Raw genomic sequence first — 19,536 nt, forward strand, 5'->3', positions numbered from 1 at the left:
TCGCTGGATCATAGGGTAGCTCTATTTTTAGTTTTTTGAGGAACCTCCACACTGTTCTCCATAGTGGTTGTACTAATTTACATTCCTACTAACAATATACTAGTGTTCCCTTTTCTCCACGTCCTCACCAGCATTTGTTATTGCCTGTCTTTTGGATAAAAGCCATTTTAACTGGGGTGAGATATCTCATTGTAGTTTTAATTTGCATTTCTCTGATGATCAGTGATCATGAGCACCTTTTCATATGCCTGTTTGCCAATTTGTAAGTCTTCTTTTGAGAAATATCTACTCATTTCTGATTTTTGATTTGGATTACTAGATTTTGATTTTTGATTGGATTATTAGATTTTTTTCCTGTTGAGTTGCTTGAGCTCCTTATATATTCTGGTTATTAATTCCTTGTCAGATGGGTAGTTTGCAAATATATTCTCCCATTCTGTGGGTTGTTTCTTCACTTTAAGAAGATCGTTAATTGCCTTAATCATTCTAAAAAGTGATTTGGCAAATAAGTGTTGAATTGTGTCCCCCAAAATGTCTGTGTCCAAGTCCTAATCCCTTAGTTCCTCAGAATGCAACTGCATTTGGAAACAGGTTTTTGAAGATGTGATTAAGTTCAAATGAGGTCATACTAAAGTAGAGTGGGCATCTAATCCAATATGACCAGTGTTCTTATAAAGAAGGGGAGATTTGACCAGGCGTGGTGGCTCATACCTGTAATCCCAGTACTTTGGGAGGCCGAGGTGGGTGGATCACGTGAAGTCAGGAGTTCAAGACCAGCCTGGCCAACATGGAGAAACCCCATCTCTACTAAAAATTCAAGAAAAAAAATAGCTTGGTGTGGCGCCGAACACCTGTAATCCCAGCTACTTGGGAGGCTAAGGCAGCAGAACCACTTGAACCCCGGAGGCAGAGGTTGCAGTGAGCTGAGATCGCGCCATTGCACTCCAGGCTAGGCAACAAGAGTGAAACTCCATCCCGAAAAATAATAATAATAAATACATAAAAATAACAAAAAGGGTAAATTTGAACTCAGACCTGCCTAGAGGGAAGACGATGTGAAGAGAGACAGGGAGAAGATGGTTGTCCTCAAACCAAGGAGAGAGGCCTGCAACAGATTCTCCTTCAGCCTTTAGAAGGAGCAACCCTGCCAACACCTTGTTCTTAGACTTCTGTCCTCCAGAAATTGTGAGACAATACAGTTTTGTTGTTTAAGGCAACCAATTTGTGTAACTTTGTTCTGGCAGCCCGAGCAAACCAATACAACAAAATACACACTGTATTGAGCACCTTAACATTGGCAATACCATTTGGTACAGGAACACCTTGCCTTTGGTTGCCACCTAAGAAATCATGCATATTGACATGGAATTACACAAAAAGTATATTTAGCTAGTTTTTCTTCGACATGCTATTGCAAGAGGACAATTCAAAAATCCTCCCAACTCCCAGCTGATTTCTGAAAGTTCTCTGGGAGCCTGCGCATCAGCCATCAAAACACAGCTTGTCATCTTTTTCTTTCCCTTTGGCCTCCTTTAGTGAAGTCAGCTGCCTGAGGCTGGGCAGAGGTGCCTGGCACTCCCTCTGGTTTGTGGGGGCGGTGTCATGCTTTTTCTACTGGATATCACTGTTCCTGGGCCCTGCCACCACTCTCAGCCCTGGTGCTGTGGATTCTGTTCATGAGAGGGGCTGAAGCCGAGCCTCCCTCTCAGGCCCAGATCTGAGTCTACAGGTCAGCTGGGGCTGGGGCCTCGCAGTAGCAGGTGGTGATAGAGGATATGTCATCATCGCAGTCACTGAGGACACTGGTTCTCATAGCCCAGCCTCTGTGCCTGGACCTCAGTTGTAGGCCTGGCCCCCTTGTGCTCTCCCTGATGAGAATCTCCAGGCCTTGAGCTACCTGACTCTTCCCAGTTGGCCAGACATGTCCCAGTGAATGATCATCATCCTGCTCGCATCTCATAGCCAGCCGATCAGTCTGTTCACCCTCCACCTACTCAAGTACAGAGTGGCACATCCCAAGCAACAATAGCATGAGAAATTCCACCACTTGGGGAGGGCAGACCTGGGACAGACTTCTTTCATTTTCTGATCTGCTTTTGCCAGATGTCCTCTGTAGCAAGAGGCAGGACAAACAGTGAGGACTCCACCAACACTCACCGGGTGACCCCTTTGCTTTGGAAACTCACTCAGGGTGAAAGGAATTCCGATTTCAAATGGCATCTCTTTGTGTGGCCTGTTTGAGGCACCACACAGACCTTGCTGCAGCAGCTCTGTTGACCGCTGACCCTTGGCCTGCTAACTGAAACAAGGTGAGTATTTCTAAGGCTGTCCTGGCCAAGGGAGGACCAGAGAATAAATGTGGACCTATTTACATTCTCTTTTCCCTGAAGGTGATAAATGGCTTCCCCCATCCAAACCAGGCCCCTCTAGGGCTTTTATTTGCTATTCTGGTTTTAAAAGGCAGGCAGAGAATGTATTGAGTATCTTTCAACTGTTTACTAGCAGAAGGGAAAAGATCTGATTACCAGCTCAGAGTGATTCATCTTTTCTCCCAAATCAAAGCCATATGCACACAGAGTCTGTGTACACATTAGTTCATTTCATTCATTCATCTGGGTCAGGAGAGGGAGATCAGGGACAAAGGCCCTGCAGAAAGAGATGGAGGCATCAGGTCACAGACAGTGAGCAGCATGGGTCTTTTCTCTGCCTTCGCATTAGGACTTTAATGTTGTTTTTTTTTGTTTGTTTGTTTTGTTTTGTTTTTAAAAAAAACAAAACTGTCTCTGATTTCTTGTCAGGTCACTTAATGATTTCTTTTCCCCAGGTTTCTGGTATAGGGGATGTTTTAATTTGAGAGAAGTTTCCAACTACAGAAATGCATTATTTGTCCGGGTGCGGTGGCTCACACCTGTAATTCCAGCACTTTGGGATGCTGAGGTGGGTGGATCACGAGGTCAAGAGATCGAGACCACCCTGACCAACATCGTGAAACCCTGTTTCTACTAAAAATACAAAAATTAGCTGGACGTGGTGGTGCATGCCTGTAGTCCCAGCTACTCAGGAGGCTGAAGCAGGAGAATCTCTTAAACCCGGGAGGTGGAGGTTGCAGTGAGTCGAGATCACGCCACCGCACTCTAGCCTGGTGACAGAGCGAGACTCTGTCTCCAAAAAACAAAAAAACATATTTATAACTTTGGAAACATTAAGCCTCCAACTATGAGAACCAAGATTCATTTTTTTTTTTTTTTTTTTGAGACGGAGTCTTGCTCTGTCACCCTGGCTGGAGTGCAGTGGCCGGATCTCAGCTCACTGCAAGCTCCGCCTCCCGGGTTCCCGCCATTCTCCTGCCTCAGCCTCCGAGTAGCTGGGACTACAGGCGCCGCCACCATGCCCAGCTAATTTTTTTGTATTTTTTAGTAGAGACGGGGTTTCACCGTGTTAGTCAGGATGGTCTCGATCTCCTGACCTCGTGATCCGCCCGTCTCGGCCTCCCAAAGTGCTGGGATTACAGGCTTGAGCCACCGCGCCCGGCCCCAAGATTCATATTTAAAAGGAAATGTGAGGTAATTCTGTGACTCTTAGACAGACTGATGGTACAAAATGGGAAGCTCCATCATCACCGATATTCTGAAATTATGGATGACTTCAAATATCCAGAAAAGCATAAAAACAACATAATGAACACCTATATTCTCACGCACAAAACTGTAACATTTTGGCAGATTTGCGTCAGTTTTTTTTTCCCCTTAAGAAACAACACACACAAGGATCATGGAAGCCCCTCCATGTTTCCCACCCTGTCCTTAAACTGACGTTTTTCATTCCCAGAATGACACTATATTAATACTACAGATGAATGGCTCCATAAACTGTATATAGCAAAGTACTGAACTTTTGTTGATTACATCACTCTCCAACAAGCTTTTTTCCACTGAACATTATGTTTTTGCAATTTAATAATGCCAACAGATATAGGTACATTCATTTAACTAGTGTATTGCATTTCATTTTGTTACCAAACCGAACTGGGGACACTCATCCTGGCATAGCAAAGCCTAACACTGACAGTGGGATTTGCAGTGAAAAAAAGTGAGGCATGTATAACAGGCACCAAGCAAGAAGAACCAGATAGCTCACGCTTAGGACCTAAACTCCCGAATGCCTTGAGTGTAAGGATTTCTAAAGGTGGGAGGGCAGAAGTTACAGGCAAAGTCATAAATCAATACATGGAGGTCTTACATTGGTTTGGCAAAAAATGGTGGGATATCTTGAAGTGTGGGGCGAGGCACAGGTATTGGGTAGATTCAAAGATTTTCTGATTTGCGAACTGGTTAAGGGAGTGAAACTTTGTCTAAAGACTAGGGGTCTGCAGAAAGGAATGCTGAGCTCTGACTTGTAGGCATGACTTCCTCCAGGCTGCTCAGGAAGAAATTCAGAGCAAAAAATGGCAGTCAGAGTTCAGTCCCCAGTTCCTCTGTTAAGGTCTATGTGCCAACAAATGTCATTTTCCATTTGGTGGGAGTCCAGGTTTCTTAAAAACAACTCAAGGATATATATTAAGATGTTGTCTTTAGTTTCTATGGGGAACCAAACATTTGGTGGCTCTAACTTCCTTGGCTATTGTCTTCAGCTATTGTTACCTTCTTGCTTATCAGGTTGCTCACTTACTCCTCAGGGCTAGCTAGGTGCCTGGAATTTCCCTCAAAGGAACTCAAGATTTTTATTTCCTTGCTTGGTTGGGAGGGTGGTAGGCCCCTCAAAGGGATTCCTCCTCTGTCTCCATTTCATGTGAATCATACAATTTAATCATGATGATAATGGATATTTGGGTGGCTTCTGTCAATAACTATGAAGAGGCTGAGATTTCACTCACTACTTACAGATTCAAAAGTGAGGCTGCTGCCCCAGTTTCATGGATGCTGGCAGAAGACTTAAGATTTCTGAATCAGAGACAAAAGACTTCACTTATTATTCACAGATAAAGCAATGGCCAGTGTCAGTGTATTTGCACTGGTGCCCCAAGCCCTGATACCCACGGGGTGATGCAGAGACCCCATGACTCCCGCACATGCACTGGGTCAAGTCACAGTGGAGGACCGCTGAGCTAGGGCACCGCGTGGGCCCACAGCAGGCAGTAGGCAAGCCCTCTCCTTTGAGGTTCCTCCCTGCAACTACGACCCTGAAAAATGGATCCGGTAAAGAAGAGTCAAGGCTTTACAGTCTTGGTGCACCCAATAAGACCTGTAGGAGAACAGTAAGCCTGTGGAGGACTATTTCTTCCAAAAGTTTCCAAGTGTTCGCTCTTACAGATGTATAAACAATACTGCCATTTGTCTCCTTGCACAGTACATCTAAGAAGCAGATTTGCTTCTTGCCAAATTGTTTCCCTCAGTGATTTCAAGAACTGACAATTCCCAGGCGCATATAGGAATTTTCTTGCATCTTCATTTCATGACTAACTCTTGTGTTGTCAGACACTTTCATTTGTGCTAAGCTGATAAGTGTCAAACGATGATGCAGGCTATTCATTATGTGCGTCCTTGATTACTGATGAGTTTGAGCAATTGTCATTTGTTGGAGTGATTGTTCAATTTCCTCTTCTGTCCTTGGCCTTTTCACATATTTTGCTTTTTTTGGTAAGTGTGTTCTTTTCAAACTGATATTTTTGGTGTTTTTTGTATATCCTGTGTACTAATTCTTTGTCATTTATATGCATTCACAATATCTCCTTTCACTCTATGGCTTGTCTTCTCAATTTGTTTTTGGGTTTTTGTTTCAGAGAAAATTTTATAAACTTTAAATAATAAAGTTTATTTATTTTTAATTATTTTGATTTTGCTTTTGCAACTTGTTTAAGAAACCCTGTCCTACTTATAAATAAGGCCATAATTATTTCTCTTATTTTATTTATTTATTTATTTTGAGACAGAGTCTCGCTCTGTTGCCCAAGCTGGAGTGCAGTGGTGCGATCTCGGCTCACTGCAGCCTCCGCCTCCCAGGTTCAAGCGACTCTCCTGCCTCAGCCTCCTGAGTAGCTGGGACCACAGGCGTGCACCACCATGCCTGGCTAATTTTGTATTTTTGGTAGAGATGGGATTTCACCATGTTGGCCAGGATGGTCTCAATCTCCTGAACTCGTGATCCACCCGCCTCAGCCTCCCGAAGTGCCTTATTTTTCTTTTAAAATATAAAACTTAGGCCAGGTGGGTGGCTCACTCCTGTAATCCCAGCACTTTGGGAGGCCGAGGCCGGTGGATCACCTGAGGTCAGAAGTCTGAGGCCAGCCTGACCAACATGGTGAAACCCCGTCTCTACTAAAAATACAAAATTAGTGGGCATGGTGGCACATGCCTGTAATCCCAGCTACTCCGGAGGCTGAGGCAGAATTGCTTGAACCCAGGAGGTGGTGGTTGCAGTGAGCCAAGATAGTGCCACTGCCCTCCAGCCTAGGCAACAAGAGTAAAACTCCATCTCAAAAAAAAAAAAAAAAAGAAAAGAAAAAAGAAAAAAATATGAAAGTTTTGTTTTTTTTTTTTCATTTAGGTCATAAATACATGGGGAACTTAACCTCTTATGCAGGGTGAGGTATGAATCTAATTTATTTTTACTTGAGGACAACCAGTCATCTCACCAACTTTTAGCGGATGCTCCTTCCTTCCCTGCGGACATGTAAAATATTCATTCCGTCATATCATATATCACTTTGCCAGTTGCTCAGGCTGAAAACCTTGGGGCTATCCAGACTCTCTTGTGCCTGACATCCAATCCATTAGCAAATCCTGACAGCTCTACCTTAAAACAGACTTTCTGAAGCCAGCCATTCATCACCCCCTCCAGCACTGCCACTCAGGGCCAAACCACCGTTTGCCTGGACTACTACAAACCACCTTTTGCCTGGACTACTCTATGGCCTCCTAATTAGTTACCCCTTCATCTCTTGCTCCCCTACAGTTTTTGTCTACATAGCAACAGAGTTATGTCTTTTTTCTTTCTTTTCTTTTCTTTTTTTTTTTTTTGAGAAGGAGTTTCGCTCTTGTTGTCCACACTGGAGTGCAGTGGCACAATCTTGTCTTACTGCAACCTCCACCTCCCGGGTTCAAGTGATTCTCCTGCCTCAGCCTCCCGAGTAGCTGAGATTACAGGCATGCACCAACACGCCGGGCTAATTTTTGTAGTTTTAGTAGAGATGGGGTGTCTTCATGTTGGTCAGGCTGGTTTCGAACTTCCGACCTCAGGTGATCCACCTGCCTAGGCCTCCCAAAGTGCTGGGATTACAGGCGTGAGCCACCACGCCGGGCCGAGTTATGTCTTTAAAAATACATTTGATCGTGCTTTTCCCTGTTCACATTCAGAATAACATTCCCAATCTTACTATGTCTATAAGACCTCCTATGTTCTGGTTGCTGGTTGCAGTTTGCACCTCATTTTCTACTGCGCTTTCTCTCTCTCTTGCTGTGTTTCAGAAACACTTGCAATTCCTTGCACACTGACTGTGTTCCCAGTTCAGGCCTTTGCACTTACTCTTCCTTCTTCCTGCTATTTCTCTCCCCTCAGAGAGCTGAACAGCTTGCTTGAACCTCATTCAAGGTTTCTGTTCAAACATCACATTATCAAGAGGGGCCTTCCCTTTTAACCCTCTTTAAAATAGAGCCCTCCCTAATTCACTTAATTTTTCTTCATAATATTCACCACTGTCCACGATTGCAGTATATTATTTTTATTACTTGACCCACCCGCTAGAATGTAAGCACCCTGAGGGCAGGCATTTTGTTGGTTTTGTTCTTTGATCTATTCTCAAAGCCAAGAATAGAGCCTGGGACACAGTAGAGTTTTAAAACATGACAAATAAATGGATGAATGAATGAATGAGAAAGCAAAATTTTCCATCGGGAAAGATAAAATCTTTTGTGGTAATAGTTGCACTGAGTTGAGATCTAAGTCTTTCCATTTTGCTATCATTATAAAAATGATCTTAGCTATTCTTGGCCCTTTCTTTTCTCATTTGAATTTTATGATCAATGTATCAAGTTTCACATAGACCTGCATTGAAATTTTGATTGGAAATGCACTGAATTTATGCATTCATTTGACATGAACACCATCCATAAGTATGGGATGTCTTTCTATTCAGGTTTAAAGTTTTTCAATAAACAGTGGGTGTTTTTTTTTTTTTAAATAAAAAGTATGCACATGTTTTCCTAGATTTACTAGGTACACTCATAATTTTCTTTTTGTTGTTGTTCCCCACACTGAATAAGATCTTTTCCTTTTGCATTTTCTAATTGTTGGTGTATAGGAACAGTATTCAGTTTTTATGTCAATCTTCTAAGAAGTTTTCTTAGTTGACTGTCTTGAGTTGGGGAGGAGGGTAGGCAAGTATGTCGTTTGCAACTGAGGACTGTTTGTTTGGTTTCTTTGTCTTCTATTCTTATCCTTTCTGCACCTTATTCCATTGGCTTTATCTTACTGGTTGATTGCATTTTTTGTATTACATTGGTTTTCAACCTACAGGATACATGCAGAAATAGCAAACATCCATGTCCTGTCCTCTGTTTTCCTAGGGATGCTTCTAAGACTGTACTATTAAGCATGATGTCTGCTAATTTTGGAGGATAGCCATCTTGGTTTCCTTACACAGGTTTTATTATGAAATAATGTTGAATTTTATGAAGTACTTATTATTTATTTATTTGTTCATTTATTTATTTATTTTTTGAGATGGAGTCTCGCTCTGTCTCCCAGGCTGGAGTGCAGTGGTGCAGTTACTGCAACCTCTGCGTCCTGGGTTCAAGCAGTTCTCCTGCCTCAGCCTCCCAAGTAGCTGAGACTACAGTTGTGGGCCACCACGCCCAGCTAATTTTTGTATTTTTAGTAGAGACGGAGTTTCACTATGTTGGCCAAGCTGGTCTGAAACTCTTGACCTCAGGTGATCCACCCACCTCAGCATCTCAAAGTGCTGGAATTACAGGGGTAAGCCACTGTGCCTGGCCAAGTACTTTTTTCCTGTAATCTTTAATGTGGTGGATTACATTAACATATTTTCTGATGTTAAGTCATTTTTCCATCTTCAGGATAAAACCCCACTTGTTACCACATGTTAGTTTTATACACTTCTGAATTTGATTTGTGTTTTAAGATATTTGAAATTATGTTTATTAGTAAGATGGGTCTATCATTTTTGTATGATGCTTTTAAGTTTTTAAAAATCCAGATTATACTAGTTTCATAGAGCAAGTTGCTAAAGTTTACCTCTTTTTTTAATTCTCTGGGAGAATTTGTATGAGATAAAGAGATCTGTTTTTTGAATGTCTGGTAAAATTTGCTTGTAAAAATGCTCTAGAAATTTTGAGTACCATTAGATTTCCAATTCTATGTATTTAATGTCTACGGTTTACATTTCCAATTTTCCTTGTCAAATTATTTATATTTTCTAGAAAATGTCATTTAAGTTTTCAAATGTATTGAAATAAAGTTGTTCATGGGATTATCTTACTAATTTTTTAATCTTTATGATGTCTGAATTTGCTGTTTTATGCTCTTATTTTTTTGTTATTTTTCTCATTATTTCTAAATCAACTCTGCTAGAAATCTATCTGCTTTAGTGTTCTTTCAAAAAATCATCTTTTGATTTTGTTGAGTTTCTGAACTGTTTCATTGTTTTTTATTTTTGTGCTTATATGTTTAAGTTTTATATTTCTATGGGGTTTTGTTGTTTGAGTCTCGCTCTGTTGCCCAGGCTAGAATGCAGTGGCCTGATCTCGGGGCAGTGGCGTGATCTCAGCTCACAGCAGCCTTCACTGCCCAGGTTCAAGTGATTCTCCTGCCTCAGCCTCCTGAGTAGCTGGGACTACAGGCACACATCACCATGCCCAGTTAATTTTTGTATTTTTGGTAGAGACAGAGTTTTGCCATGTTGGCCAGGCTGGTCTCAAACTCCTGACCTCAGGTGATCCACTTGCCTCAGCCTCCCAAAGTGCTGGGATTACAGGCCTGAGCCACCATGCTGGCCATATTCCTATGTTTTTTATGTTTATTCAATTTATCTTCCTCTAAGTTCTTGAGTTGCATATTAAGTTATTTATTTTTAAACTTTCCTGGTTTTAAATAAATACATTTAAAATATAATTTTCCTTCTAAATACTGATTGAGATGCATCATATAATTTAGTTTGCATTGTAATTTTTCTCTGTAATTCATGAATTTTTTCAGTTATTTAAAATTTTCAGTGATAGTCTGTTTTAAAGTTATCGTTTTACCTTTTGTATATCTAATTGGTCACATTGTGGTAAGAGAATCAGTTCCAGAAAACATCAGTTTCCTGAAATTTTGTTCAGAGTTCTTTCTACAAGGTGTCATGTGAGAAACTCCTTTTCAAAATTAATGCTGGACTGCGAGCTCCGAAATCCACATTTGTTCATTCGCTGCAGTGTTCTGAGCAGCCTGGGCAGCGCCTAGGGGTGCATGCCCAATGGTGTGATGGCAGACAGCGTGTGTTTTCCACTGGAAAGCTCTCTGACAGCAAGGGCTGTGTCTGCCACAGTCTTTTCTTCATCTTGGCCATCAGCAGCTTAACTTCATGATTAATTTTCCTCCTGGGGTCATTTGCTTTTCTTTCCATGACTTTTTATTAACTACCGTGTAGTCTGGACATCCTTCTTTATATACTGTCTTGATTTAGTTTTTTTAATGGAGAGAGGCCAGGTAGAAAGGGAAATAGAAAAACAGAACTCACTCCCATTCACAATGAAAGTGTTTTTTATAAAAACAAAAATAAAGCCTTAAGCAATTTTTCCACTTGTCTTATATGTGACTGTACAACCAGATTCCCAGAAAATGTCCCTGTTTTTCTCATTCCTCTCCCTGTGGTGTGGAAACAGGATCCCAGGTCTAAAGGACGAGAACTCTCAGGGTGAAGGTTAAAACTGGATGGAGGGAGCCCAGTGGCATCGGCTGGCTGCACCCTGGTGGGTCACACAGCTAAGTTCAGCAAGAATAGAATTTAATTACATATTCTACACAATGGGATGGAATGAAAGACCCTTTTGAGGAAATAACAGTTTCTCAAAGAAGTGGAGAAATGCCCATGGGAGAAGCACACTCAGAGCAGGCACAGAGTGGATAGATTTCAGAAGGAATTTGGCTGTCACTGGTTGGAGGCCAGGCCACTCCCCTCTGAGCAGGCTCTGACAGCAAGGAGCTGCTAAGACCTGGATGTGTGGTGAAAAAACAAAGCGGTTGTGCAGAATTTCACAGTTAACAAATCACCTTAATACAAACAATCTCATGAACTCCTCTCATGCCTAAGGGAAAATGTTAATTGTGTTTATTTTGTGAAGTTGCATATCAACTCAGTTTCTCTGAGCCCAGTGTGAGCCCCAAACTGTATAAAAACATGCATTCAGCCCCTCTACCACCTCTATGCAACTTTACTTGCTAAAAATGTGTGACATTCCAAAGTTCTGAAATGGCCAGGGTGACCTGTCATTCCCAACCATTGCTAGAAATCAACGTGACCCATGAGGACAAATGCAGCAATTGATACAATAACACCCCCATTTCTCTAGGTTTGGTTTGACAGTTCCTTTCACGCCTACCCCCTTGGGTTGGTTCCCTAATCATGTCCCCCTACAGAACCTTCTCCAAGGTCCACTTGCCCTACTAAGGACTCACATGGACTGTGGATTGGAGAGTCAGCCAGTCACTTACTCCCTGTGTGACCTTGGGCAAGGTGCTTAACCACCCTTGGACCTCAGTTTACTCATCTGTGAAATGGATGATGTGGTGAAGAGCGAATGAGCTGAAGTGGTCGCCCTTAGAAGATGCACTGGCACATAATGGCATTTCCCTTTCCATAGCAGCTACTTGCCCTCTTTAGCCTCTGTTTCTTGTGAAATGGGGTTAGTAAAAGCTGTGCCCCGAAGAGCTCTTGTAAAAGAGGGAGGCTTCTGTGGGAGGCAGGACAATCGCTCCTCCCAAACCTCCACTGCCTGACCCTCGGCACTTATGTTTCCTACATAACAAAGGGGATAAGGCTGAAGATGGAATTAAGGCTGCTCGTCAGCCACCGTGAGATGAGGGATTATTCTAGATTATCCAGCGGGCCCAGTGTAACCACAAGGGTCCTTATTAGTGGAGGCAGGAGGCAAGAGTTGGTGTCAGAGCGATGGGATGTAAGAAGAACTCAACCTACCATTGCTGGCCTTGAAGATGGAGGAAGGGGCCATGAGCCAAGAATTGCAGGCGGCCTCTGGAGGCCAGAAAATGCAGAGAAATGGACTCTGCCCTAGAGCTTCCAGAAGGAACATTGCCCTCATGGCAGCTTGATTTTTGTTCAGTGAGACTCATTCAGACTTCTGGCCTACAGAACTGTAAGATGATACATTAGTGTTGTTTTAAACACTAAGTTTGTGGTAACTTGATGCTGCAGCCTAGCAGGGTGCCTTGCTCAGGTAACCTCCCATATGTGACGCTGTCACCATGTTCATTACCATCACCATTGTGGGCCTAAGGTATACAGAAGTGAAAGTTATCCCAAAGGTTCTCACAGTGGCTCATCCTGTAACGCAGCCTCATTTTAAGACTGTCTGATCTCCATGATACATCACCTCCTCATCCAGGCCACCAGGGCATATGAGAAGAGCCACTCCTGAGGCTCCTCAGGCGTGCTTAACCCTGTCAACCTGCGTCCTGTGTGCTATGGGAAAGGCAGCAGCCCGCCAGTGTTGCCTCTGTTGGGATTGGTTCTATCCTCCCACACAGAACTCACTGCTGGCCTTACTGCTTCCCCTCCTGAAACAGCTACCTGTAAAAAGGGCATGGGTCTTGCTTTCTTTATATTTTTCAAAGCTCTTTGAACATGGTGAGTGCTCCATGAAAGTATTTGGAATGAAAAAATACACGAAAAGAGTCTGTCAAAGCATAGCTGATGGAATGAAACAAGATATCACTGGATGAAGATGTATGTTGTGATGCCTTATTTATTTATTTATTTATTTATTTTTGAGATGGAGTCTTGCTCTGTTGCCCAGTCTGGAGTGCAGTGGTGCAATCACGGCTCACTGCAAGCTCTGCCTCCCGGGTTCCCCCCATTCTCCTGCCTCAGCCTCCTAAGTAGCTGGGACTACAGGCACCTGCTACCACACCCTGCTAATTTTTTTTGTATTTTTTAGTGGAGATGGGGTTTCACCGTGTTAGCCAGGATGGTCTCGATCTCCTGACCTCGTGATCCACCCATCTCGGCCTCCTAAAGTGCTGGGATTACAGGCGTGAGCCACCGCGCCCGGCCTGTGATGCCTTATTACTTCACTGGGGAAGGGAGGAGTCTTCTCCAAGCCACCCACCCACCTGGCAGTCCTGGCTCATGCAGAGGTCTCCAGTCTGGATGCGCTCTCACTGTCCGTCAACGTGGAACTGGGGCAACATCCCCCAAATGAGTTAGCCTCCCAATCATACAATTTACTCCCTGAGGAGACCTGTACATTCTCAAATACATAAACGCACACAGAGAATTCGTATTAGCTTCAGTCAAATCAATGAGACAGAGATGCCATGTGCCATCAGGCACTGTGCTACATGCTTTAAACAAACTCTTTGAGGTGGGTTCCATTATACTCCCATTTTGCCCATGAGGTAGTTGTGGATTAAGATGACTGTGCACCTTGCTCGGTTTCTACATAATAAATGATTACACTGAAAATCTTTCCCAGGTCTGCTTGCCAGACGCTCTCCCCCTGTCCTTTCCCAGTGTGCAGCCCCAGGCCCACGGGGAGGCCACAGCACGGTGTGTTTCCATGATGCTGGAGGCACCTCCATCCCATCCATCCACTTCTACCCACGTCACTGATATGCACGCCAAACCAGGCATTTTGAAACTATTTAGAATCCAAAAATATAGCACGCACTCCAAACTTAATAATCTCCTTAGCTAATTCTGATCTGAGCATGTAGGTTTTTAAATGGATTCAAAAACAGCAGCCCAGATGACTTCAAAGTTCAGTTTGAATAACCATTTTATATTGAATTAGTACATCAGGAAAAATGAGTTATTAATCTAGCAAGATTCAATTGTTAAATTTACAAAATAAGGACTTTATTTCAAAAATCTTATTTAATTATTAGAAAGTTATCCTGGTCTCTTTCATCACTTTTATTAGACCTAAAAGAAATTTCACAAGATACAAGGCTTTTAATACTCAGATTCAGTAAAACAAACAAATAAGACAATACGTAACTCTAGGGAAACTGGCAAATGAACCATTTGGGAGAAGGCTGGAGTTAGAATCGTGTCCCACATCTGAACTCTCTGAATGGTGATTATGAGTAACAGTCTGATGACAGATGAACCTTGATTTTCATCCTGGTTTCCCATTTACTTGTTGCATGAACTGGAAAAATTAACAAAACTTCTTCGTATCTCAATTCTTCTCACCTGCAAAACCAGGATGTCTGCTAAAATTGGCTGCTGGGTGGGTTAAGCAAAACGGGGTCCGTAGTGCCTATGCAAGGTACCAGTCTCCTCAGAAGTCCTTGATGTCTGCTGGTTAAAAAGAAAGAATGAAAAACATACTGAAACAAATTTCAAATCAACCTGATATAAGTAGCAGAAGGAAAAATAAATCAGTATTTATATGTCATTGGGATGGAAAAAGGTTCTATGAAGCATAATCCCAATGGTGAAAGCTGAGAAGTGACACAGGTTATGGATAAGGTTTGAGACATCTATAAAATCAAAACAGAAGTTCTGTCCTTGAGAGACAAGATAGCATAGTGGTTCAGAGCTGGATTCTAGAGCTTGTGTGCCTGGGTTTAATAGTAGCCTCGCCTGTTCACAGCTGTGTGACCTAAGACACATTATCCTCCCTCTCAGTGTCTCATTTTGCTCATCCTCCCTCTCAGTGTCTCATTTTGCTCATCCTCTCTCTCAGTGTCTCATTTTGCTCAATCTTCAACGGAGCTAATAATAAAATATAGTCCACAGGGTTGCCATGATGATTAAAGTCATTAATACTTCTGAAGAATTTAGAACAGTGCCTGACTTATGGAAAATACTAATTTAAATAATACATATAAAACAACATACACCAGCTCCTCAAACAGCATTGCTTTGTTCAATGTTGTTTTGTTAGAATCCTGATGAGGAGAAAAGTTAGTTTTGTTATATGTTATTTCACTTAAAAATCATGATTTCCAGGTAAGTGTCGATGTACTCACTCTTACTACATATATAATATACACATACACATATATATGTGTGTATTCATATATATACAATTTGTTAGCTGTCAATATAAAAAATTAAAAGTAAAAAATAGACTATTTAACAAGTTTACATTCTTATTTTAAAGGGTATTGCAAAATCAGACAAAAGGCTAAATATTCCAGTTGAAAGCTAGGCCACATAAATGAACAGACTATATATATTAATATATTATATTTTTTATATATAGGCATATTTATATATGTGAAGGTCAGCAAACATATATAAAAATACTAAACTTCACTAACCAAAGAAATGTGAATTTCAGCAATGAGGTAAATAGTAATTTATCACATCAGTCTAAGACATAAAGGAAAGAGGATCCCCAGTATGAGCCACTGTTTTTGGGGGAAAGAAACCTCCCTCCTTGCTGGTGAGAGAGTAAACTGAAAAAATACTTCTGGAGGGCAACTTAAATTGAGGCCTAGCGTTCCATTACTGGAACGCTAAGCATGTGGGAATTGTTTACATCCTATTGCTCAAGGTCATCGCCAAAATCTGATTGCAAAAATTCAAAAAACTGCAACCTCAGGCATAAACGGGTTAACAATAATTATCAAAGTCCCAGCTTCAAAATGCATTCTGCCTGATCTTGCAGGGTTTTTAAATTTTTTTTTCCTAAGAAAATAACTGGACAGGTGAGCAGCTATTTGCTGTGCTGGTGGTCAAGCAGGCACCAGTCTCTGCTGCCCCACCGCACAGTCACCACCGCTGAGAGCCATGTGGGATGGCAGAGAGAGGGTGACAAGGACCCCAGGGCAAGTGTGTGGGTGCACTGCGGTCTTAAGACTGCTCTTCTAGTTTTGCCTTATGGCACTTGTTCTTCCTTAGAGATGGATGAATGTCTCTGGGCGAGGAAAAGGAATGACAGCCAACAAGTTTGCTCAGGATTACTACTTTTTAAACAGCTTTATTGAAATATATTTGACAGGCTGGGCGCAGTGGCTCATGCCTGTAATCCCAGCACTTTGGGAGGCCGAGGCGGGTGGGTCACAAGGTCAGGAGATCGAGACCACTTGGCCAATATGGTGAAACTCCATCTCTACTTAAAAAAAAATACAAAAAATAGCCAGGAATGGTGTGGGCACCTGTAGTCCCAGCTACTCAGGAGGCTGAGGCAGGAGAATCACTTGAACCCGGGAGGTGGAGGTTGCAGTGAGCCGAGATGGAGCCTCTGCACTCCAGCCTGGGCAACAGAGTGAGACTCCATCTTAAAATAAATAAATAAATAAATGAAAATAATGTGTATATATATATCATATATATATTTGACAGATAGTAAACTGCACACACTTAAAATATACCATGTGATATATGCGTGTGTGTGTGTATATATATGTGTGTGTTATGTATATGTATATATATAACACACATATATATAACTGTAAAACCATCACTATAATCAAGATCATCACCCCAAGTTGCCTCAGGCCTCTTTGTCACGCCTCCCTCTTGCCCAGTCCCACCCTCACCCTCAGACAGCCAGGATCTGCTTTCTGTCACTCTCTATTACTTTTGCATTTCCTAGAGTTTTCTATGAATGGCAGCATTGTGTAGGTACTCTTTTTGGTCTGGCTTCTTTCACTCAGCATAAATATTGTGAGGTTGTAACTATATTTCATATATTCAAAACATTAGGTAGAGATATGGAAGCTATATTTTAAAAAGCAAAACTTTCAGAAACGAAAACTGCAATGTGTGGGAAAAATATGCTGCATGGGATTCAGGGAAGGTCAGATATTGCAAAAGACTCGTGACCTTGAGGATACAGCAATTTAAAATATTTAAAATGAAACACGGGGAGAAAAAAAGATGTTTTAAATGAAAAGAACACCAGTGAAGCTGTGGGACAACTTTAAGCGGCTTAATACACTTGCAGTTGAAGCCAGTGAAAGTGAGTTTTCTGATCTTGATGAAAACTATAAACCCCCAGATCCAAGAAGCTCAGCAAAAGCCACACACCATAAACATGAAGACAACTAAGACACCAAGACACATCATAATCAAATTGCCCAAAACCAGAGACAAAGAGAAAATCTTAAAAGCAGCCAGAGAATGAAGACACTTTATATACAGAGAATGAAGATAATGTGATGTGAAGCAAAAACCAAGAGAATTGCAAGAGAAATGAGCAAAGCCACACTTATAGAATGTGATTTCAGCACCCCTCTCTCAGTGATTGACGGGACAAGTAGGCAGAAAGGCAGCAAGTGCCGGGCAGACCTGAACACCACCATCAGCTAACTTGATCAAGGTGATATTTACAGAACACTTGGTTCAGCAACAGCAGAATACAAATCTTTTAAAGTTCAAATGAAACATCTGCCAAGTTAGATCATGTTTGGGGCCATCAAAACAAGCTTCAATAACATTCAAATGATTCAAGACACAGGATGTTCTCTGACCACAACAGAATAAAATTAGAAATCAGTTACATAAAGACATCAGGAAAATCTCAAAATACATACAAACTAAATAATATACTTCTAAATCACCCATGAATCAAAGAATAAATCAAAAGGGAAGTTAGAAAGTATTTTTATCGGAATAAAAATGAAAACATATCATTTTCATTCGGGGATGAATACTAACGCAGTACTCTGAGAGAAATCTGAAGCACTAAATGCCTATATTAAAAGAAGAAAGGTCTTAAATGACCTCAGCTTTTATGTGAAAGACTATAAAAAGAAAAACAACTTAAACTCAGTGTAAACAGAAGAAAGTAAATAATAAATAAATAAATAATAAAAATCAAAGCAGAAACCAGTGCTATAGAGAACAGAAAAAAAAATAGAGAATATGAATGAAACTAAAAGTTAGTTCCTTGAGAAGATCAATTAAATTGATAAGCCTCTAGCCAGGACGATCAGAACAACAACAACAACAACAACAACAACGACGACGACGACGACGCAAATTGCCAATAACAGGAATGAGAGAGGTGACAACACTACACTTCTTACAGATAAGGGATAAAATGGAAATATTATGAACAACTTTATGCCTATACATTTCACAACTGAGATGAAGTAGAAAAATCCCTTAATGATATACATTACCAAAGTTATCTTAAAAAGAAATAGATAAGCTGTATAGTCCTATACTTATTTAAAAATTGAATTCATAGTTAAAAAGTTTCTAATAAAAAACTTCAACTCTAGATGGCATCTCTGGTGAATGCTATCAAACATTTAAGAAAGAAATAGTTTCGATTCTAGTCAAACCCATCCAGAAAACTGAAGCAGAGAGAATATTTCCAAATTTATTCTAGGAGGACAGCATTATCCTGATATTCATATAAGATAAAGACATTACAAGAACAGTAACAACAAAACAAAATTCAGGGTCCCCCATTGTCACTGGCTGCTTCTCCCTTGAGGAATTCTCCTCCAGGTCTCTCAGCTCCAGCTCTGATGCACCCTGATTTGCTCTAGCAGCTGACTGAGCCTGGCCCCAAGCCTAGCGCATCTCCACACCTGTTTGCTCATTTGCTTTTACTGGATTGTGAGATGGTTGAGGAATTTTCTTCTTCATACCCCAGTGCTGAGAACATAGTAGGTATCTGGTAAATATTATAGGATTCAGTTTTGAAGCTGGGAGATAGGTTGAACATAAGTGTTAGCAGAATCCAATTCAACCTGGAATGCTGTGATAAACATATGAAGTCTAACAGGAATAATAATTAAGAACTGTATTTATGACCACAAAATAAATAGCACCATTATGGAGAGAAAGGTACAGGAGCAAAGACATTGCTTAGCAATAAAATTTAAGGACGGAACAGGTTGGGAGGTGTTAAGACCTCCAAAGATCCTACTGGTTGCCACTTAAATTTTTTTTTTTTTTTTTTTTTTTTGAGAAGGAGTCTTGCTCTGTCACGCAGGCTGGAGTGCAGTGGTGCAATCTTGGCTTACTGCAACATCCACCTCCCAGGTTCAATTGATTCTCCTGCCTCAGCCTCCCGAGTAACTGGGATTACAAGCATAAGCCACCACGTTCGGCTAATTTTTGTATTTTTAGCAGAGATGGGGTTTTGCCACGTTGGCCAGGCTGGTCTGGAAACCCTGGCCTCAAGTGATCCGTCCACTTCAGCCTCCCGAAGTGTTGGGATTACAGGCGTGAGCCACCGCACCCGGCTGACACTTAAATTCTGACTATCCCAAATGATTAGTCTAAATTAATCATGATAATTCCATTTCACCAAGATTAATTTAGGAATGAATTTGAAGGAAAATATTCTTGGGGACTTCCTGAAAAAGTTTCCTCATATCTCATGATAA

General features: G+C 41.4%; 1 protein-coding gene and 1 long non-coding RNA gene across 6 annotated transcripts in view; one reads left to right on the forward strand and one right to left on the reverse strand.

The window, feature by feature from the left end:
• Window positions 1-223: 223 nt before the first annotated feature.
• LOC105492348 (uncharacterized) lies at window positions 224-5,827 on the forward strand. The gene is made up of 3 exons (XR_011621690.1): window positions 224-262; window positions 2,104-2,309; window positions 4,883-5,827. It is a non-coding gene; the product is annotated as an uncharacterized lncRNA (long non-coding RNA).
• An 8,227-nt stretch (window positions 5,828-14,054) lies between these two features.
• Window positions 14,055-19,536, reverse strand: part of LOC105492393 (polycystin 1 like 1, transient receptor potential channel interacting) — a 183,684-nt gene continuing 178,202 nt past the window's right edge. For 4 of the 5 annotated variants that reach the window (XM_071095166.1, XM_071095165.1, XM_071095163.1 and 1 more), the window contains one exon: window positions 14,055-14,536. In XM_071095166.1, coding sequence (XP_070951267.1) covers window positions 14,471-14,536 — 66 coding nt within the window. In that variant the 3' untranslated portion in view covers window positions 14,055-14,470. The remainder of the gene's footprint in view (window positions 14,537-19,536) is intronic. The other variant, XM_071095162.1, reaches the window with a different exon arrangement.

The sequence above is a fragment of the Macaca nemestrina genome, chromosome 4 (genome assembly GCF_043159975.1).
Source record: "Macaca nemestrina isolate mMacNem1 chromosome 4, mMacNem.hap1, whole genome shotgun sequence".
In the NCBI taxonomy this organism is placed as follows: Eukaryota; Metazoa; Chordata; class Mammalia; order Primates; family Cercopithecidae; genus Macaca; species Macaca nemestrina.